The sequence below is a fragment of the Schistocerca piceifrons genome, chromosome 2 (assembly GCF_021461385.2).
Source record: "Schistocerca piceifrons isolate TAMUIC-IGC-003096 chromosome 2, iqSchPice1.1, whole genome shotgun sequence".
NCBI lineage: Eukaryota > Metazoa > Arthropoda > Insecta > Orthoptera > Acrididae > Schistocerca > Schistocerca piceifrons.
Genome location: NC_060139.1, coordinates 640,308,612 through 640,332,279, shown reverse-complemented (window position 1 = coordinate 640,332,279; position 23,668 = coordinate 640,308,612). Strand labels below are relative to the sequence as shown.

Genomic DNA, 23,668 nt, shown 5'->3' with positions numbered 1-23,668 from the left:
AACCAAAATGCTGTGGTTCTTGCAGTTCACTTGATGCTGCACTTGAGCTTGGACTGTTCACTGTTTATATTTTGCTTTCTTTTTCCACACTTCAGTACCTAATCTTCTGTTTTCGTGCTTCACCTGTGTTCAGTTTTTGATGGGCTATCCACTGAGCCACTTCACCACTAAATCTGAGGGGGGTGGTGATGGAGTCTGTCCCTTGTAAGTGTCATAGGAGCAGTTCATAACACCCAACTGTCATAGTGCAAGAGTGGTATCACTTATTCATTTCTTCAACCAATAATAATTTGGTTTACAACTTGTAAATAGTCCATTGTATTGTTTACATTTCTAGAGATCTTTGCCGGCCGCAGTGGTCTAGCGGTTCTAGGCGCTCAGTCCGGAACCGCGCGACTGCTACGGTTGCAGGTTCGAATCCTGCCTCGGGCATGGATGTGTGTGATGTCCTTAGGTTAGTTAGGTTTAAGTAGTTCTAAGTTCTAGGGGACTGATGACCTCAGATGTTAAGTCCCATAGTGCTCAGAGCCATTTGAACAATTTTTCTAGAGATCTCTAGCAATTTTCATTTTAAACTGGCGTGTTGTTTAAAATCTAATGTTTTTTTTTTCTATTTTTTGTTAATAGTCTTAGTGAATACTCCATATTTATACATAGAACAGGCTGAAAAGTCTATAGTTTTCTTTAATGCCTTGTCAATCACCTTCTTTGTTGGTGTAGAATGAATATAGCATTGTTTCAGTTTTAGGAAATCAACTTTGTCTGATTTTGCAGATTTATTTAGCCAACTTTTTCTCAAATTAACTATTTTTGTTGAAACACTAACATCTTGAAATTCATTCCCCATATTCATTACTCTAACGCGTTTATGCATCTTATCTAGCATTACTTCCTGAATGCCATTATTTTCATTATAAATTATTTGTTTCCTTAATTACCTGTGAATATATACAAACATTTAAAGAAATCTTGGAGGTCTCTTACAATGAGTGATTGTGGAGAGGAAGGCCACAAAGTTTTTTCTTAGTAAAGAAGATGCTTTAGGTAACAAATCCATATTTTCTGGACAAAGCATTCAGTATTCTTAGTCACTGAGATAAATAAGCCATTAAATATTTTGGGGGTATTGCTTCAGTAACAATTTTGTGCAGCTAAGAATTGCTTTTTTAGTCTTGGTATGATAGCACTAGGATATTATCTTATTAAAATTGTAAAACTAATATTTGTGTAGTATATTGTTTCTTGGGATAGGTTATTACTATAGCCAGATTTGACGTAAATCAAGCAAACATAACTATGTACAGTGTTTTATTGTAGCATATTTAGTATTGTATCAGTTTTACTGTCTCACTTACATCAAATATAGACTGATGAGCAACTGACTTATAGCCACCTATGTACTAATTTGTTGTACTCTAGTTTACCTTAATTTCAATTGCGACATGTCATGACTTGGACACATATATTGCTGGGGAGCCATCATAGTCCATGACATTCTAGCAGCACACACAGAGATTTGCGGAACTAGATTCAAGGTGCAGATGTGATCAGTATGATTGAGATCAGATGCTCATGGCACAACTTAAGCACCCTCATGCCCTTGGAGTGTATCTAAAACAGTATTAACACATGTTCTGAATGGTGGGATGTTTCATTGTCTTCCTGTTCATACAGGTCACCTGCTGGGTGCAGTAGGTGAATAAATGGATTCACATGATCACAGTTCCTTTATTGTTCACTGGGGAGACACAGGCTCAAACAAATGTGGGGTCAATTTCATCTCACTTACACACCACTAAATGCAAATACCTCACCACCTGCCTTGTTGGCATACCCATATCCTGTCTACTGTAATCATGAGTGTACCCTATGTGTACATGTGCACCACGACTTATCAGCTTTGGTGACCTTTTACCATGTGTATAGCATCCTATGGTTTTTAAATATTTTTATTTATTTATATATTTACTTTTACAAATAAATCTCTATGCCGTGTAGTGTGTAGGAAGCAGGGGTAATAATGGGGTAGTGGTTTCTGTACCCACAGTGAAGTTGTGATCCTCGATGGTTTAACAGTTCATTAGTTGATTTTGTATGACACTGAATTGACAGACCCCAAGATGAGGGAGACCTACTAGTTGTGATGTAGAGGGAAAACCACACAAAATGTTAGACATAGAGCATGAACATGAATGGAAACTTCAGTCTTTCCTGTTGGCTGCTGTGTATTAGGTATCATATTTGATTCTGAAGAGTATTATGTTTTCAAATGATTGTAACATACCCAGTATTTTATCATTCTTCTGATATTCTTCCCTTATTTCTTAAAATGAGTCTTTGTTGTTAATACTGGTAAATCACTGTTAGTACATATCTTCATTACTTTGATATGAGCAAAAGAATAAAGTTATTTACAATGGTTGTGTTTATCCTTTTAGGCACAGAGATTACGACCAGTCAATCAGGCAAATAAACTGAAGTATATGCATTTGCTGATGGAACATTTACATGAGCCTGCTTCCTTTTTGAAAGGTGTAAATAGAAATTTTGCTTTCAAAGTGCCTGTGTCATATTTGGTGAGTACCCTATTGTTTACTGTTTTCTGCCTTATTAGTTTATTGTTGCTTCTTCAGTTTGTTTGACTTTGGAAGAAATATCTTGTGGGGTTTGATCACATCGTATGTAATAAGCTGTTAGAATATGTTGCAATATTAAAACATATAGGTAATAGTATCTGCCTCAACAGAATATGAAACAATACTTAAATCTACTTGTGAAAATAGAGAGTTAGATTCGGTAGAAACTGCAACTTATTTAAAAAGTAAGTTGCTTATAAAACTCATTTTCAGTATTGTTTCCATATCTAGGTTGTCTCACAATTTCATGTTATAATTTTTGCAATTATTTTTTATGTTTATTTCTAAGTAGGGAGACAGTAAGTGTGATAGTATGAAAGGATACCAGCTAACTGTAATAATCCAAAGTATGCAGAATTTTCTTTCTTATGGGTATGATGAAGATCTAAAACACAATATATTAAAATTAATCTTGAACTTTTATTTCTATTGATCGTCATTGGATTCAGGTAGTATCTGAAATATTCTTGTTTTACATTTACATTTTGATAACAGCATTTCTCAAGGAGCAGGTGATCTGTATATATCTTTCTGAGACCAAAGGTGTGTAAAGCAAATTAATAGTACCGTGAATTCAAGAATGCCCTCAGCTAGTGGAACCTGTTAAGACAACTTTGTATACTAAAAACTGATTCCTATTAAATTTGATTTAATTTGATTTTTTATTGGTCCAATTTTATCATACAGCACAAATTGTACAATTGATATTAGACAGATCCAAGATAAGTTACAATAATACATAGTATTAGCAAAATAGTAGGCAAATTAAAAGTGGGTACCTATTACAATTAATTTTGTTACATATTCAGAAATTCTCTGACAGAATAGAAACAGTTCTTTATTAGAAATGCCTTTAGTTTAGTTTTAAATATTGCATGAGTAGCATTTTTTATTTCCTCTGGTATCTTATTGTGTAGTATTGCACCGATGTTAATTATGGTCCTCTGATAGGTGATATTTTTGATGTATATTTGATTTCCCTCTGGTACTATAGTTGTGTACATTTTTGTTCTGTAGCAATTTGCCTCTTTTCAGGAGGTAGTCTCTAATGAGCAAGATAGTTTCATAAATGGATAAACTTGGAACATTTAGAACACCGAGCTCAGTAAACTGGGATTTACAGCACTCCATCTTTTTAAGGGCACAAATTATTTTTAGACCTCTTTTTTTGCATTCTGAAAACCTTTACACTGTGTGTTGAGTATCCCCAGAAAACGATCCCATATTGGACTAGTGAGTGGGACTGTGCATAGTATGCCCACAATGCTGTTGTTTTGTTTGTTGTAGCCTTTAAAATTCTTAGGCCATAGCACTCAGATGATAGTTTGCTAGACAAGTTACTTATATGTATGTCCCACTGTAAGTATTGCTGAACCCATAGACCCAAAAATTTTGTGACACTTACATTTTCTAGGTGATCATTTTTTAATTGTGTTTGAATAGAAATTTGATTAGTTGGAGGAATTAAATGAAAATTGATGCACACAGTTTTTTCAGTATTTGTAATGAGTTTGTTTTTTTCTGAACCACTCAGAAAGTCTTTTCATAGAACTTTGTGCTGTGGACTGCAAAGTTTCTGGACTGGATCCACTGATGCTGGTCTCATCGGCAAACAGGGTAGTTTCTGTGGGACTCATATATTCAACTAAGTTGTCCACATGAAACAAGATTCTTCCACATATAATGTTGATCTTTCCTGCGCGTGATACACTTTAAAATACATCACACAAATGTGCCAGCAAAATTTTTAATAACGACGTAAATGTGTGATATTCTGAGCTTGAAATTCTTCTAAATGGCCGTCCTCAAAGAATTGATTTTTAAATGAGAGTCAAACGCTTTGTTATTTAAGAAATTCATCATACATTCCCGCACATAGTTCATCTCGCATACAAGGAAATTTGCTTTTAATGTATGTAACGCTTTTCAAACCACCATTCACAATATTCTCCCACTACCTGTTAGAAATAATTTCGTTTCAGCAGTTGCAAGAGAGCGCCAGATAACAGTCGTCACCGCTCGATGACGCAGGAAGGCCATATGTTCGTACGTGTAAAACATTAAAAGATCTTACATTATGTCATAAAAGAAACAAGACGTCAAAGGATACTTCAAGAGCATCAGAATTTCGTGAACCATACTAAAATGCATATTTTGGCTTAAAGTGCACATTCGTATGTCCAGATTCAAATGTAAATTTTCTTGGAGTACCAGTATTGTATTATCTCATGTTTGGTTCTTTATTATGGCATAATGTCATACGTGCACTTGAAATCAGCAAACAGTTGAAACCAGCCAACAGTGTGAAATTAAACAGTTTGTTTCAAATAAACTTACTGCCTCAGCAGAAAAGATTAATAAAAGCCAAATCTCTTTAGCAAACCGACAAAGATAACTTCATTGTTCTGCAAGGCGTTTAATGCTTGACTGTCAGAAAGGTGGAAATAAAATCTGAAACTAATGACATATTTTGGCCATCTGTAATTATGTGAATGTATTTTAATTCATTTGATATCTCCTGGTCACGAAAATCAGTTTTATCATTTAACATGAGAGCAATAAGCGAAGAGGAAACAACAAAATCACTGAACGAAAACACAGGTCGCATGGTGACTACCCACCTCCCCACTACAACTCAGACTACTCTGTACATCAGGCCCAGATTTACTATATTTCCGAACAGGGGCAATATTAGGTAGTGACGCCAAGCCACACTTCTGTAACCAGAAGCGGGAGAAGGTACTACTCATACACGACTCAACTATGCATGCACAACAGCCCGCCCGCAACTGCTCAAAGGAATCTAATTTAAACAGTTTTCATGTCACGCTCATTGGAGGCAATTTGTTGTTATGAAGCATTGCATAGTCTTCCAAAAGCCTTTGACACATTTTGCTGTTGGCAGACGCTTGTATGAGCACTATGTTTTGCTGTTGTATACGGCGCATTTACTTTGCAACTTAAGTTTATTTTACTTTTTTTTCCTCTCTCATTCATGTTTTGTTGCTGCAGTGTTATTCTGCAGTAGTGGGGTACAGTAATATCCTTTGTTAGAGTATTGGTTCTTACCACTCAAAATCACAAAAATTTAACTGAAAACTAAAACAATGAAAAATTCCCGGAATTGTAAACAATTCCCGGTTTTCTCCCGGATGAAAAAATTCCCAGGTTTTTCCCGGATCTCCCGGTTGTCCCGGGTTGTATACACCCTGATGCTATCAATATTGTTCTGAGTGGCAATGCTTTCCCAGTTTTTCTTTATCAGTAAGAGATTAAAAATTCTAATGTTATCTTCGGAAAAGGTTCTTTTTTTCAACTACTTTTTCGGAACTGCTACTACTTGTTGGCATTTCTATACACAGCAGCTTTGCCTCATGATCACTTTAACCCATGCTCAGTAGTCTGCTTATGGATCTGTAATTTGTTTCTGAGATGAATATTTGGTCAATAATGGAATTTGTGCATTCTGTTAATCTTGTTGGGCAGAGTATTTGGGGCTCTTATTGAATGTATTGCTCATATTTATCAAAGCATCTCTGAAGCTACTATCTTTTGAAAAATCAATACTGAAATCCCCACAAAGCACTATTTTCATATTTAGTGTAGGCTACTGATCCTGTTCAGCAGAACCTCCAGTTTATTCATGAAGACTGGCAGGTTTCCACCGGTGCTCTATATATGTTAATAACTATGAAATTAAGCTCTGGTAGTTTGGTAATGGAAAGTTCAAAGTCTTTTTAAATTGAGTCAGTATAACTTTTACTGACATCACAGAACTTTATTTATTCTTTCACAAAGATAGCAGAGCCACCATGTTTGGAAAACTCTCGGCTAAAATGACTTGCTAATCTGTATCCTGAGATTGAGGTTAATTTTACTTCGTCATTTCGTAGCCAATATTCAGTAATGCAAATTATGTCAACATCTAGTGCATAGTGGAGTAATGCTTCCAACAAGGAAATTTTATTTGTGAGTGACTGAACGTTATGGTGCAGTATAGCAAAATCTGGGTATTTAGTGACTTTAGTTGAAACGGTTTCTGATTCTTTATCTAATGGCATTTCTAATACAATGGCGTTTCTAATACAGCACTTACCCTAAAAAATTTTCGGTATCTTTATTGTGTGTGTCTTCTGTTTGCTGGTGGCAATCAGCAAGTGAGTTAACTTCTGGAGCTTGTATAAGTTTTGCTTCATCCAAATCTGTCCTTTTCGGTTTAAACCATTTTGTAATTTTTGTTTGGCTGACAACTTGATTGTTTCATGCCTAATCGATTTAAACCACTTGGTAATTTGCGTTTGGCCGATGGCACAGCTTGTAAGTCATCTAAAGCACTTCTTAATCTCTGTTTGTTTGTCACTTATACTTTTTTCTTCACTCTTCTTTGAAATGCAAGTACATATTTTTTCGGCTAGTAATTTCTTTCCTCTCGTATTTAAATGAAGTCCATGGACTGTATGGAACCTTTGATCCAATCTGTTTATATCTACAATATCAACATTCTTAAAGTTAGTGCATATTTCAGTGATACACTCGTTTGCAACATTAATTTTGCGGTTCACACACGACTAGGGTGGTAACTCATGACAATGTGGGGTGTTCACAATGAGTGCATTTGTGTGGGTTAAATTATTTAAACATTTCCTCATTTCTGTAATAACCTTGTGTGTCTCGTTTCTATAGACATCGTTTGATCCTCCTATTAACACGGCAAAATAGTCTATATTCAAACTAGCTACGTCAGTTGATGTTGTTAGGTCCGTTATTTCACTCAATGGAGCCATTGGCTTTATGAAACCAGGTGCCTTGAAACTACATGTTCTCATCAACAGTGCAGAAATTTCACGACCGTAGCTATCACCTAACACACAGATTGTTTTATATTTCACACTTTTTGTAAGTGGAGGATTTAAGGTTCTTCTTCTCACCTGACTAGTGTTGTATTTTTGCCGCACGTATTCTAAATGTTCTTCAGTTTGCAGTTTCGCAGGAGATAAGTTTTTTAATGGTGGTTTCCTTTGTTACATTGAAGTCTGTCGTAGTGTAGGTGTGCAAACTTATTTTCAGAGTTTTTAAAATACAGTATCTCCTGATGCAGTATTTTCACTGTTTGACTTACTTACAACGAGCAACAGTTTGCCGATTTTGTTTTCCAACTTTTCAATCCTTTCTGACGTATTCTGTGAATCCACGGCAGAAAGCACTTCAAAAGAGTTATATTCCACTAAATTTGCACTGTCTTTCAGATCTTTTGCCTTCTGAGTACAACTTCCTGCATTCATTATCCTCCATTTTCCCGAGACCGAGTCTTCTTTCTTCATTAGCGTCTCACGTTTTTCAGATTGTAGTTTACTTGTGTAAGAGTAATTTCACTACATAAAGGGAAACGCTTGCATGGATTTTATACTGTGAATAATCACTTTATTGTACTGCACAAGCACAATACATACATACGTTAATGCGGGAACCGAACACTCTTTGTTTACTCCAAAGAACCTCACTCGCAAAGAGAATGTTTCAGTATCCTGTCGACTATCGACTTGTCACTCCTACACGCCCCCCCCCCCTCCCCCCGGTATGGTGCGGTACTTAAACTTCACCTCTCGGCCTGCCCAAGTACGGATAGTGTGGGTATGGGTGCTGCTTGATGATTCCACTGCTGCATTAGGTCCCCTGGTGTGGAGCTCCTGTGAGTCACAGCTGTCTGGCTCTGTGGAAGGTGTGTGTTTGTTGTGAGTTGTGTCTGAAGTTGTCTGTGAGATTTCAGTCGTTGCTGTCATTGTCCAAGCGGGTTTTACCTGCTCAATGGAAATCTTGGTCGACTTTCCCTGGAGGAGGTTATCCATTGTGTGTGCACCCCATCCTAGCACGTGGTATGGTCCAGTGTACGGTGGCTGTAACGAGTGATGTACCAGGTCTGTGCGGCACATGATGTGGGAACAAGTACTGAGGGACTTGTGTATGAACACTGGGTGCATGCCATACTGAGATGTCGGGGCTGCATGTAGCATCTCTGCCTGCTTCCTCATTTGTTGCAAGAGGTGGGGTAGTTGTGTCTCATCTGGGAGAGGAACCGGTGCAACGAATTCTGCTGGAACACATAGTGGTTCTCCATATACCAACTCTGCCGAGGAACAACTGATGTCTGTTTTTAATGTGGTCCGTAAACCCAGCAAAACCAAAGGCAATGCTTGAGTCCATGAGTCCTCGTGGCACATCAGGGCAGCCTTTAAAGTCTGGTGCCACATTTGCACCAAACCACTGCTGGCCGGGTGATAGTTAGTTGTCCGGTTTCGTTGGAAGCCGCAGAGTTTCGACAGTTATTGGAACAGTGTCGACTCAATTGGTGTCCTTGGTCAGTGGTAACGAAAAATGGGCACCCAAAACGAGCTACCCAAGTTTCCAAGAATGGCCGTGCAGTAGTCTCTGCAGAAATGTCCCTGATTGGTGTAGCCTCTGCCCACCGTGTGCAACAATCCACTGCCGTAAACAAGTACCTGTAACCTTCCGAAGGGGGGAGGGGTCCAACCAAGTCATTGTGTACATGCCCAAAACGTGCTGTTGTGGTTGGGAATTGTCCTACTGGAGCGTGAACATGGCGTCCCACTTTGCTATGTTGACACTGATAGCAGCTTTGGGCCCACTCCCTTGTATCTTTCTTGATTGAAGGCCACACAAAACGGTCCATCACTAACTTCACGGAGGCATTGGTTCCTGGGTGTGCCAGGTTGTGAATGCTGTTGAATACCTTTCATCGGAACTGGGGGATGATGTATGGGTGTGGTCTAACCATGGAGGTGTCGCACCATACCTGAACTGGGCTGCAGGGGCCGTCCACAAGTTGTAAATGTAGACCAGCGGATGAGTCCACCAACAAGGACTGCAGCTCCGCAGCTGAAGCCTGTGCCCTTGCCAATTCAGAATAATCCAACATTGGACTTATCCCATCAATGTGCGAGAAATAGTCTCCCACAATATTGTCGGCACCATTGATGTGACACACGTCTGTCAAAAACTGGCATATAAACTCGATATGGCGGTCCTGGGGCGGGCAGCATTTTTCGGCCCAAATGGCATCACCAAAAATTCAAACAGCCCGAATGGGGTTGTCACTGCTGTCTTTGTTATGTCCTGCTCTGCCATTGGGATCTGATTATAAGCCTTACGGCAGTCTAAAACACTGAATATGGTCGCCCCAGCCAGTGAATGGGTGAAATCCTGTATATGTGGCACAGGGTACCTGTCCGGAACAGTTCGGGAATTCAAAGCTCGATAATCACCATACGGGCAACATGACCCATTCTTTTTACGGGTGAGGTACAGAGGAGAGGACCACGGCCTGTTGTATGGCTGTATAGTTACTTCTTGTGGCATCTCGTTGAAAATGGTCTTGGTTTCTCGCAAGCGATCAGGTACAAGCCTGCAGACACGTGAGGAGACTGGTGGACCTCGAGTTGTACAGATGTGGTGCACCGTCTCATGCTTCGCCTTGTTCTTTCTTGTTCCATGTTGTGCCCCGGGTGTCACCTTTGTGGTTGAAACAGCAGGAGCCTGTTGTGCCGTCAACTGTTTTGATGCCATTTGAGCCATCTGCAGGTCAGATTCCTTCATCGCTATGGTGTCATCCCAGGTGGGTGCACTGAAGTTATCTACCCTTGGGCATGCATGAGAGGTCAGACGTCCTTGTATTTCCGGGATAACCCATCCATTGGCAGAATGAACGAGTTGCGACTTGCGTAAATCCACGGATAATGCATGTTTTGCCAGGAAATCAGCACCTAGTATAGGTTGACCAATATCGGCCATAACAAAGGTCCAGTTGCATTTTTCTGGTTGCCCAATGTCCACTGCCAGTGTTTTTTGTCCATATGTGTGGATGACTGAATTGTTGACTGCTTTCAAAGTGGTCTCCTCAGCACGTTTGTCTGAAGGGAAGAAATTTACAGGCAGAGTGCTGACATCTTAGCCGGTGTCAACCAAAAACATCCATCTTGTAGATCGATCAGGAACGAAAAGTCTTTTTGAAGCTGTGTACCTTACAGCTGTGGGAAAAGTCGATCCGCATAATGTAGGCTCGTGCTGAAACGGGGGTGTTCTCCTCCCATGCGTCTGTGAGTTTAGGCGCAGTTGCTTGTTGTCACGGTTGGCTGCACCTAAAGCAGGCCGTGGGATGCGTTTGGGAGCGAGCATGGCGCCTTACACTTTGTAGCTTGCACGCCGAAATGCTGGTGGGACCAGCAATAACCGGTGCCATTGTTAGCGTGACGCGGCAGGCGCGTCCGCTGGTGACGATTCTTGTGTGTCAGCCCCTGCAATGTCATGTGGCTCTAGCCTCTGCAGCTGGGCGGTCAGCTGATCAATGGCAGCGTGGAGAGATCAGAAATCTTCGGTCGCGTCCAGCGCTTGTTGTGCGGTCATGGCAGCACAAGCTGGAGGCACCACGTCGATTGGCTCCAGAGGTGCTCGGCTAGTGTCGTTGGCCAAGGTGGTTGTGGCGGTGGCCACTGTGGCACACGAGTTGAGCAGGGAGTGCACGCTATCGGCCACTTGCAGCAACTCACTTAATGGCCGGCCCTCATAAGCAATTAAGGTTAAGCACACCTGCGGAGATAACTGCCATTGCCAGATGTGCACAAGTAATGTGTTTGAGAACACGGAAGGGTCCACCATTACACATAAATGCCGGTAAAAGTCTGAAGGCAACCTGTCCCCACGTTTCTTGTGGTACAGGAGCTGTGCTATCCGCTGGTTGGCAGGCTTTGTGCAACGTGAAATTAATGCCATCTTGAGGGTGGTGTAGGCTTGTGGTGGTGGGGCTTGCATAATTATATCCGATACCACCGACGACGCACGTTGGTCCAGGTTGCATATCACTTGTGTGAACTGTTCAAAATCAGTGATTATTTGTTGCTGCACAAAAATGTTCTCCATAATAGTGAACCAAATTGCCGGACTTTCGGGAACGAAAGGTGGGGGCCAAATTTGAAACCGCGACGCGGGTGGGCCACGATAACCAGTGAACGGAAAGTGTGAAACTCGTGGGAGCAGCACTGACGCGTGTGATGAAAACGCGAGCACATTTGGTCTGATATCGGTGTGTCCTGCGGGCTGGTTGTGCGAGGCAATATCCTGTGGCGGCAGCGCGGGAACCGCCGGCACATGTGGCGCGGTTGGAAACGTAACGTCGTAGACGAAGTCGGTATGAGGAGTAGGAATCTGTGGCACTGTGAACTGAGGGGTTCGCTGCATCGTGTCGAGCTCCTTCTTGATATTCTGGATGACACCATTGATGTCACGGAAGAGTTTCTGTGCAGACAACATGTCGATGCGAGACGTCGCGGAAAATATCTAAAGAAACTTGTCTACTGTCACCACTTAGTTACAGAGTCACCACTTATGTAGCAGTAATTTCACTACATGAAGGAAAACGCTTGCATGGATTTTATACCATGAATAATCACTTTATTGTACCGCACAAGCACAATACATACATATGTTAACGCAGGAAACGAACACTCTTTGTTTCCTCCAAAGAACCTCACTCGCAAAGAGAATGTTTCATTGTCCTGTCGACTATCAACTTGTCACTCCCACACTTATTTCCATCTTTTGAGCATCGATTGTAAACTGTAGACTGGATATCCAGTCATTCAGCTTCAGTATTTCATTCTTACAACTTGCACACGTTTTCCTTTTACTACCGAAATTTAGTTGTTAATCGAATTTGTCATAAATAATATACTAAATTTCTTTTTTCAGTAACTCAGTTCACAAATTCAATGCTAAAAAGAAAAAAAAAGAAAAAAAAAATATTGTTGTGAATAGACTTATAAGCACTTTCTTTTGTCTAGCAAGTCATGTGTTATATGAAGACATAGGTTTTCTACGACTTACTAGTAACTATAAAATGTTTAGCTACTAATAAGATGTAGTTTATGAGCAGTCCAAAGGACTCATTTGTGGCCAACTATTTCAGTTCCATTTACAATTTTATGATAGAACCAATAAATGACTACTTAGTTAATACTATTGTAGAGGCCTGGGGTGTGTTGACCCCTGCAGTGGATGGTGGAAGAGCCATTCTTCTGGTTTGCCAGGAGGGTATTTCACTCTCTGTTTCACTCTCCCACGTGAGGGTTGTGGTTTTCGTGGATTTGCAGTGACTATAGGAATCCGTTAGAGATTAAGGTTGCTGTAGCAAGACAGACAGCATTCAAGAAAAATCTTTATTGTTCCAACAAGCAAGGACAGATACAAGTGTGCACCCTCATCTGATAGCACAGCCTAGTGTCAACCCACATATCTTCACATAGTTGTAGCAGTGACAGACACCCCTGAATGTTAGACACACTGCAAGTAGTCAGTACACTGATTAGGCGCTGAGTCGCACTAGCAGCCAACTGAGGCCAGTGCACCATTCCTCCAGGCCACAGAGATTGTACTTGTCACAGCCAGTGGTGTGGCTGTGGCATAGAGACAGGGTAGCACAGTGACCCAAACTCCAGTACTCGGCATATGAATGGCAGGCTGATGATGACAATGGCTGCCCAGCAGATCCTGGTGATTTTAGCAACATGGTGGCCAACTGGTTACAGTCATCAGCAAGAACCTGCCTGGTGCCTTTATTGACATTTATCAATGAAACTCCAGAACAGTTTGTTTCATTGTCTGACAGCATAGGCATGTGCTGCTTACAATGCCACATTGTCAAGTCATTACAAGTGTCTTCGTTATGTTGGTAATGTGGCTCCTTTGTTTTTTGTTTGTATACGTCGAGTATGACGAGTAGTCTACCTTTGCTCTTGATGTTCACTCTCTTAAGTGTGATACATGTAATGTGTTGTTATCAGAATATACGTATTATGAACAATCTGTTACTTATCTTTTTCAATGCCTAACCTTGCTCTGCTAACAGGTTATGGGCCCAGAACGGTAAATCTGTGCAGTGAACTATGTATGTAGTGTGGGTAGGAAGATAAATAACTGAAGAAGTGTGTTAGGTTATGTGCTCACATTGTGTGTGATACTTGTTTCGATTTGTGTTTTGTCAACTTCATCAGCATATGAACTCTTGTTTTTCAGAAGAAATCAGTCACATATTCTAGTGCTTTCAATTCGAGTGTCTGAAAATGGTTTCAAATGTAAGTTTGACAAAAACCACTACTGAGAAACAAAGATGATTATAACATGTGGAAGTGTGGAATGAAACTCACTCTAATGCACGAGAAATTATGGGATTATACCATAGGTGCAAGTACTGCTACAAGTGCACAGAAGGATATAGATGGGTGGACACTTATACTTTTGCATGTGGATAAATATCTGTATGCACACGTGGAAAACACAACAAAAGCAAAGGAAGCTTGGGATACTTTGGAAAACCTGCTTGCTGGTAAGAATGAAATCAGATGGATGAATCTCTGGGATGTTCTGCTGGATACTACACTATCCAAATGCAAAGGAAATATTCAAAATTATGTTACTCACATTTTGGATGTAGCCAATAAACTGCAGAGCATGGGCAAACCAGTTGATTATGGGCAAATTGCACTGATTATGCTTAGAGATTTACCAAAAGTTTGTTTACCATACCAGGTGGGTATAGACTCCAGTAGAATGGACGAAAATTTCACATAAGAAAGTGTCAGAGCAAAGTTGCTGAATGGTAGTGTGGGAGAATACCTCAAGTTGGACAAAATGGCAGTTATAGTGCCTTATTTACAAAGAATTATAAGAAATCACAATAGAATTTCTCAAAAGACATGCAAGAAAAGAAGAAAGTGAAATGTTTCAATTGCTGGAAGTATGGTCACTTCAAGTCCGAATGTCCTCAGAAGCTAGAATCGTCATAGAAAGAATCAAAAGGAACAGAAAAGTCATTGTTTTGTGCAGTTGATATATCATATTTCAACCAGAATGAGTGTATCATCATCACACATGACATTGAGAAAGGAATGGCTTAAAGATTTTTAAACAGAAAATAGCAAACAAAAAATTGTGAAGTGTGCTGATAATGTTGAATTAGTGAGCAAAGGGAAAGGTGACGGTATTGTCAATTCACCAGATACATCCTCAATGAAGAATGTTATTCTTGTCCCTGGCTTAGTGACTAATTTGTTGTCAGTTTCTGCTTTAGTCAAGAAAGGCATAAATGTTGTTTTTGACAAATATGGATGTAAGATGCTCAAAAGTGGTGTGATACTTTGTTCTGGATCAGAGTCAAATGGCATTTATAAACTAAAAAATGTTGAACCTGTGTTGTCAGATGAGCATGCTCTCGCTGTCAAAAATTTTAGTAATATGGAAGACTTGCGGCACCATAGACTTGGTCATGTTAGAGTTGACACTGGACTTAAGCTATGTTTACAGAGTGGTGGCATAAAGTTGGAGTGTTGTGACTCTGAAACTCTTCACAAGTGCAAATCACCTGTACTAGGTAAGATGTCCAAATTCCCATTTCCTGAGACTGGAGGGCAACATGCATCTGAGTTGCTCAGCCTTGTGCATATGGATTTATGTGGCCCCATGGAGCAAATGTCACATGGTATGGCTAAGTACATGTATGTACTAGTGGATGATTATTCCAGAAGCACATTCTGTTGCTTAAAGTAGAATTAGTAGAAAGATAAAATCATTTTCCATCACAACCAGAGTTCTATTAGGCTGTCACAAAATCCTGTGTTCCATTCTAGATTAAAACACGTTTGTGCTAAAGGACATTTTATTAGACAATGTGTTAAAAGAAATGAGATTGTTGTTAAGTATTTGCAGTCATAGGAAATGCCTGCTGATGTATTAACTAAACCACTTGCCAGAGAGCAACACATGCATCTTGTTCATAAAATGAAATTGTTGCCAGATTAAGTGGTAGTGTTATGTTGGTAATCTGGCTCCTTGGTTTTTTGTTCGTATACGTCGAGTATGACAAGTAGTCTACCTTTGCTCTTCATGTTCACTCTCTTAAGTGTGCTACATTTAATGTGTTGTTATCAGAATATAAGTATTATGAACAATCTGTTACTTATCTTTTTCAGTGCCTAACCTTGCTCTGCTATCAGTCTTTCCACACACTGATGTAATGTGTAAGATGCTTTGCAAGTCAGTAGTGTAATCAACAGCATCCATTCAAAATGGTACAAATTTCCCTGGTGTCATGATACCTCACCCATACCAAATCAATATCACATAATGTGGGTAACTCATAGTATTTGATTTCTGCATGTCTTAAGTGCAGTAATGTTGTCAGATTTTCATTTGACAAAGTTGCATGAAGTACCCTTGTATTTGAATGTTTTCTTCTTACTTGTTTCATTTGCTTGAGAACCAGTTGAGTCAGGATCTGTACAGTTAACCATAAATCTCAGTTTATTATGGCTTTATGTTTGTAGTCATTAGTCTGAAGACTGGTTTCATGCATTTCTTCACACTCGCCTAGGTGAGCAAGCTATTTCATTCTTGCATACCCACTGCATCCTACATTAATATGACTCTGATTACCACAATCAAACCCTGTTCTCTGACTATAGTATACCCCCCCCCCCCCCCCCCCGACTAAACACACACACACACACACACACACACACACACACACACACACACACACACACACACATTTCTCACTATTAGCAAACTGTCTATTCATTGATCCCTACCAAGTGAGGTGGTGCAGTGGATAGCACACTGGACTTATATTCAGGAAGATGATGGTTCAAATCTGCATCTGGCCATCCCCATTTAGGTTTTCCGTGATTTCCCTATATCACTTCAGGCAAATGCTGGGACAGTTCCTTTGAATGGGCATGGCTGTCTTCCTCCCCCATCCTTCCATAATCTGATGGGACCAATGACCTTGCTGTCTGGTCCCCTCCTCCAAATCAACCAACCAAACTTGATGCCTCAGAATGTGTCCTATTAACCCATCACTTTTTCATTTAGATTGTGTCATGAAGCTCTTTTTTCCACAGTTTGCATCAGAACTTTTAATTTGTTATTCACTCTACTCATCTAATATGCAGCATCCTTCTGTAAAAGAAAATATGAGCATAGTATAATCAGTAGTGAAATCCATAATTACAAGGAAAAGAGATGATTACCACATAAAATGTAGTACTAAAAGAGAAACAGATCATATTCCATTTTCTGCTGGAACACATTTTTATAACAGACTGCCAAATAAATAAAATTGTTAAATGGAAACATATTTAAGACAAAATTAAAGCAACTGTTAATTGATAAATGTTTATACTCCATCAAGGATATTTAATATTGTTATGTATAATTTTATCTTTATTTCTGAACTCTTATTAATGTTCATATGTTTATAAACAGACTGTGTCCATGACTGTGAAATTTATTATGGACAAATAAATGATTTATTTATTTATATTTATTATTTCAACAGATTTTATTCTATTCTTGTCTACACTGTTTACTGCACACTGTTTGAGTATGATAGTAAGATTACCATGTCTTTGGACTTCTTTTTATTATGTTTAGTGCAGTAGAGGCTAGTGTGCCTAGTGGAATAATGCATGTTTGTTTGAAGCTAGCAAAGCAACCAGGCTGTTAAGTAATTGAAAAGGAGAAAAGCGTAAGTCTATATTCATAATTTGCAATAGTAAATAAGTGGCAAAGGAGTCAACAACAAATGAAACAGTAAAGGGAATATATTTTTGTGTGTAAAAAAACAACAGCAATAGCAAAAATGCAATGGATTAGTTTTAAGGATTGCAGAACACACTACAAAACTCCAGCACCTCAAGATAATAAAAAGTAAGTGTCACAAGAAACAATATCATAGTTTTGCATAACATTGCTGTTGAAGAAATTTTGGATCCAATAACTATATACATCATAGACTTCACGGCTATCAACAAAAGAATTTGCTGGACAAGAATGAAAGAAAAGTTTTGCAACCTAAAAGTGGTTTCATATCATGAACCTGTAGAAGATAAAGATGATGATGAAAAAGACCGTTTCTAAAAAGACCTAGAATCAACATATGAAGACACATTCATCATACAAAGTGAAAATGTTCCTAGGAGATGACAATGCTAAAATAAGTAAAGAGGCCTTTTTGAGACCCTGTCTTGGCCCCAATAATGTACACAGTTCCTCCAACAACAATGGAACGAGACTATTCAATCTGGCACCCTTAAAAAAAAGGTAAGGATTATGACTACCTACTTTCTTCACAAAAACATTTATAAGATAACCTGGCAATCACTTAATCAAAACACACAGACCCAAAAAGACCAAATATTAGTGGATATTAGACACAGATGTGTTATTGAAGATGTAATCTCAGAGAAGTGCAGAATTAGGATCAAGCTACTATCTTGTGCTGACAACTATTTATGAAAGGATAAGATGCAGAAACTGCAGGAGAAGAGATGCAGACCAGGAAATAATGATGATGATGATAAGTGTTTTAGGGTGCACAACAACAAGGTTATCAACACCCATTCTCAAAATAAATGTTGACGAGTGCAGCCAAGATCTGTTAAACAAGGATCAATTCAGAGCCGATCTTTTCGAGAATTGTACATGCTCAAATTTCAGTATTGTACAAAGCACATCAAAACAGGTAGATAAAACTGAAAATAAAATACCAATACAAAACAAGTAAAAATAATTAACTGTGGCTGGGTGACCACTTACAAATAATGGGTGACCAAACCACTTTACAGCACATTAAGATCTCAATCCCAATATTTTGGGAAGAAGTCCAGACATCACACAAAAACGTAAAATTCTAGCCACACTCACCTCATTATTAGTTAAAATAGAGGGCAGGTGTGGTGGGAAACTTAAATCTTCCCTGAAACCCACATATAAAACACACTCAGTTAAAATATGTCATATCGACATCTGTGTCCCACATGTCTGACACGTTGGTGGCTCCTCACGATGTAACAGAAAAGAATGTGTCAATGGACAATGTCCTATTCAAAGCCGTGTAAGGGCTACTTCCTCAGCTCATCGTTGTCCAAAGGAGGTAAGCCATGGTCGGACAGAATCCTTCACCGCTCGCAACCTATTATCCCTCATTTCCAGCCACTGAGCCACCCACCAATGCATGACCTTCTGAGTCACGAATGATGTTATTGCCTGCAGGGGGATGGAACAGCGAGCAGAAGGTGGGATGGAGCAAGCCTCCTTGGCAGCTGCATCTGCAAGTTCACTTCCAGGAATTTCTATATGCCCTGGAACCCAGCACAAAATTACATCCTTACTCTGCTTTTGCAAGAGCAGGAGTGCGTCCTGCACTTCTTGCACCATCCAATCTGCTGGGTACATCTGTTCAAGAGCTTGTAGAGCACTTTGGGAATCGAAGCAGATGATGAATTTCTTGCCACGATGTCATCGCATATGCTCTACTGCTTTCAGAATGGCAAACAGTTCTGCATAGTAAACTGAGAACTGCTCTGGGAGCCCTATCCTATGGACAGTATCGGGAAACACATCAGAGCAGCCCATAAAATCCCCCTGCTTAGACCCATCTGCATAAACAGTAATAAAACCTGAATGGCGGTCTAAAATATCAGTAAATTTAATTTTAAAAAGGTGGTCCGGCATACAATACTTCTTGTAAGCACCCAGTTCAAGATGTTTTGACACAACAAAATGAATAAAATTCATAATCATATCAATAACTTCAATTATATGTAAAGAGTAATTATAAGAAGCATCTAGCATCAGTCAATAGTTGCATGCTCTCCTTAATTACACACACACACACACACACACACACACACACACACACAGTCCCAATGACCAGAGGTACACACACACACACACACACACACACACACACAGTCCCAATGACCAGAGGTACCCAAAACAGAGTTAAGCATGAGTTTACCCACAATTCAAGTTCATATGAGATACAATATTGCAGTACTCAGGATAAATACATGTAGACAGAGTCATAAATAGCTTTGAATGGTGACACAATCGATTAGCTTGAGGACCAAAATCAGTGTATGAAAGCAGAAAAGTATACATTTTGTTATATTGTCTGTACTAGTAAATGTCTTCCACATTATTTGTTGATTGTCCATACAACCTAACCTGCATAAGTAATGGCCTAGAGATTCATTTGTAATTGATAAAAAAGACATACCGATTTAAAGTTATATAACGCTTTGGGAAGTCAATCCCCCTACTTGAAAAAACATACAGTTATGTGGAATAACACACCTTGGGCAGTCTTGGCTAATAATTTACAAATCTCAGCCACAACACTGATGCAGTTGGCAGATACTTGAGTACAATACCCAGCACTTATAATCTCTTGTAAGTCGGCTGTTCCAGCAGGGTACAGCCATGCAGCACTGTGGGAATGGATCTGCCCACATCTTTCAGTTCCCTCCCTAGATATCTCATCACACGCTCCAACGGATACATAACTTCCTGTCTAGCATTCACATCAAATCCTGAAACATTGTTTTGTGTACTAAACATGCTGTTCAATACCTTCTTCACATCACACAGCATGTACTCTCCCTATTTATATTCCAAAAGCAAGTATAAAGGATGTATGTCAGAGGAGATTAAAAAGTGTTCAAATACAAAACTTTAATAAACAGAGCTAAATGCAATAAAAAAAAATGAAATAATAAGGTGATACACAGGTATACTAGGATACTATTTCTAATTTTTACAGTACAAATTATGAACATTGTCCCATTTCAAAACTGTTTTGCAAAGAAAGCTTTCTTGAATTCAGCAAGCCTATATCATAATTCAGTGGTTTTGCTAGCCCATAGGACTACTTCACCAGTGATGTGAGACATCATGAACCGAATTTTTTGATATTCTAATCAGTATCTGGGTAAGATATTTTTGAAAGTGCGTATAAATACAATTGGATGGATGGACTTCTTGTCCTTGGAAAATGTCTGAAAATGGTGATCCTTGAGCAAATTTTGCTCAATCTTCGCTGAACTCGCTATACGTTCATCTTCATGATTACATTTTGCTGGCGACAAGTTGGGTGTTTGGAATATTTTTTTATTCTGAATGTTGTTCTTCATGCATTGTCGTCATTCGGCAGTTGTGTAGGAAAATTCATTTCTGTTCTACATTCCGTCGAAACAGCTTTCTCCAAATTATGGATGTGAGCATTTATTTCCTGTGTCCACATAGGCACTTCTTTGTTTGGTTCTTTTTGTCTGCCTCACAGATTGTGCACGGCATCTGAATTCGCTTGTACGGCAGAACAAATTTCTTCCCGTAAATGCTGCACAGTGTTGTTGACGTCAACATTAATCTTTGTATCAAGTTCCATCTCTTTAGTAGTTATCCAATTGGATATTTCAATATTTATTTGCCTTTTGTGAGATCCTAGCTGTTCGTCTAAGATCTTTTGATTATTTATTTTGAGATTTGTTACATCAGATGTTAATTCTTCCACATCCGATTTTATTGCGGAATGTGAAGCTTTTAATTTTTTAATATCACTGTCCAGTTTATTGACTTGGTCCAAAATTGGTTCATAAGCTTGCTTCATATTCATTAACTCGGACCTGATGTTGGCTAATTCGATTTTTATTTCATTGTTTAATTCTTTGTCTCTCTATTCCTGTTTCTTTTCCCACTGATCGTGTTCGCGATCGTGTGATTCCAACTTTTTCAGGAAAGCAGTAAGCAGGTCAAGCGCAATACTGTCTTCTGTCATCCCATTAAATTGAACTGTACCCGCTGCAGTTTCATTAATTGCAGTGGTCGGACGACCATTATCGTCATTTTGTGCTAAATCCGAATTCGCAGCAGACATGTTCAAGTCTGGGGTTTGATTTCCTGACTCTTTTATAGTGAAATCTATGAGTGAGTCATTTATATTTACCACTTCATTTTCGAAATCTGATGGTGAAGCCATGATTTCAGTTGGATATTTTCCTTTTTACGGACTTTGACCATAATATGAAATTTTGAAAACTGGGAAAAATTCATCACACGAATGTTAATATTTAACAGTAACATACATATATAAATAACAGTAAATGATGTTAATACAATAAACAATTTTCCTGACTGCGATGCTCTTTTATCATTGAGCGGCTAAATTGGTCATTCTGTATTCTCTAACTTCAATGCAAAAACAATCTTACGTCAATTTTTGCAAAATTGAATTTTTCTTAACACACCCTTCCAAAATCACTGAGCTAAACTACTACTAACAATGATTTTACTTTTGTAGAGAATCAAAGGAAAAAATGCTGCAGAAGAAAACTACTGTCTTGACAGAGCAGAAAAATTCATTTGTACGAGTTCTTACCTTACAGATGTACAATTTGCTGTAAACTGGATTGGTTGACCTTTTCCATGTCATTGTACAGTACATTGGATGGTTATATGGAATAGAAATACAATTTTTATATTAGAAATTGGAATTTAAATTTTTACATACACTTATTCTTACATTGCGGCCACTCGTTTTGAGCGCCGAATATAATAATAATAATTGTTAATAGTTAAATAAATAATTAATTAAAAGAAAATCTACTAAATGAAAAGAAAAATGAACCTAAATATTTCACATGCACACATGTGCCACTTTCTTAGTCTCTATAATAAAAATTATTTTTTGTCCAAAAATGCACATATTATTAACTACATAAAAGACATCTAAAAAGAAAGATGATGAAACTTACCAAACAAAAGCGCTGGCAGGTCGACAGGCACACAAACAAACACAAACACACACACAAAATTCTAGCTTTCGCAACCAACGGCTGCCTCGTCAGGAAAGAGGGAAGGAGAAGGAAAAAAACTACATAAAAGAAATCACTTCACTCCTTAGTTAATTCTACTCTTTTTTACCTTTTTTATTGTTTGAAGTGAAGGTCAGTAGACTTGTGGCGTGCTGAAAAACATTTAATTTGGCTTTCTATAATCCCAAGGAAATTACTGTCTTCTCACCTCGAGAGAAAATTCAGAATAGTTTAATTAAATTTTAATGGGTATCACATTGGTAACATAACAAAAAATGTAGTAAAGCAAAATCTGTAACATTTATAAATTGGGGATTGATAATAGTTACTATGAAATGAAAACAGAAATCCCAAATTAAACAATTATTATTTAATGAAAGAAGCTTTTAATACAGACGTCTGACAACTTATGCATTAATCTCACAGTTTTGGACATACTAAAGAATTTTTGCCATTTTCCAGTGAAATACATAAAAATTATAGTAATCTTAGGCCAACTCTGGAGCGAAAGAAAAAGTATTCATAGTAAAGTCATATCAGTAATTGCAGTTGGCGATAATAATGGCACGATTAAACAAATTCCTAACAGGAATACAATTTCAGTTCATTTGAACAAAATGGAAGGAAATAAGGGTCTGACAGCGTAAGATGCTGTCGGAAAGGCGTGTGACTAAAGAAGAGAAAGAAAAGACTGTAAGGTAACAGGGGATAATATGGAACTCTTTCAAGTAATTTAAAATTTAAAGCACGGCAGCAGAGATAATATGCTGGGCAAAAATAGACCGGAAATATTTGTTTGTGTTTTGATGGACGTTGTAGTTCCGTTGGATAGTGTTTTGGTTTTCTTTTAATTGCAACGAATTATATAAGTGTGGTGATAATTTTTGTAAAATTATATAATGTATTTAGAGTTAAGTATTTAAATATTATAAAATACTGTAAACGAATTGTGGCCATGTTTAGCAATTATTTTGACTACTGTGGTGTCATGTGACCCGACTCAGGACTGTGGATGTGAGCGGGAAAATCGGGGTCTTTTGGTGGTTGGCCGTTGTGGTGGCGAGTTGGGAGCGGCAAAGTGCCGCGAGTGCAAGCATGGATGCCGGGGTATGCGAAGGAACAAAGTGAAAGTGTGTGGGTGTGAGACAAACAGTGTACGAATTGCACCGATTATTATTTGTGAACTTAAAAATGCATGGCCACAACGTTAAAGTGTTCTTTTGAATAAATAAGTTTCAATCTGAACGTGTATAGTTCAATTCACTGCTCTTCAAAAACCAGCCAATATCAGACTCAATAATAGGGGTGCAAATG

General features: G+C 38.7%; 1 protein-coding gene across 1 annotated transcript in view; it reads left to right on the top strand.

The window, feature by feature from the left end:
- The first annotated feature begins 2,480 nt into the window (after positions 1 to 2,480).
- Positions 2,481 to 23,668, top strand: part of LOC124776988 (phenoloxidase 2-like) — a 309,427-nt gene continuing 288,239 nt past the window's right edge. Inside the window, exon 1 of the mRNA XM_047252233.1 lies at positions 2,481 to 2,576. Coding sequence (XP_047108189.1) covers positions 2,484 to 2,576 — 93 coding nt within the window. The 5' untranslated portion in view covers positions 2,481 to 2,483. The remainder of the gene's footprint in view (positions 2,577 to 23,668) is intronic.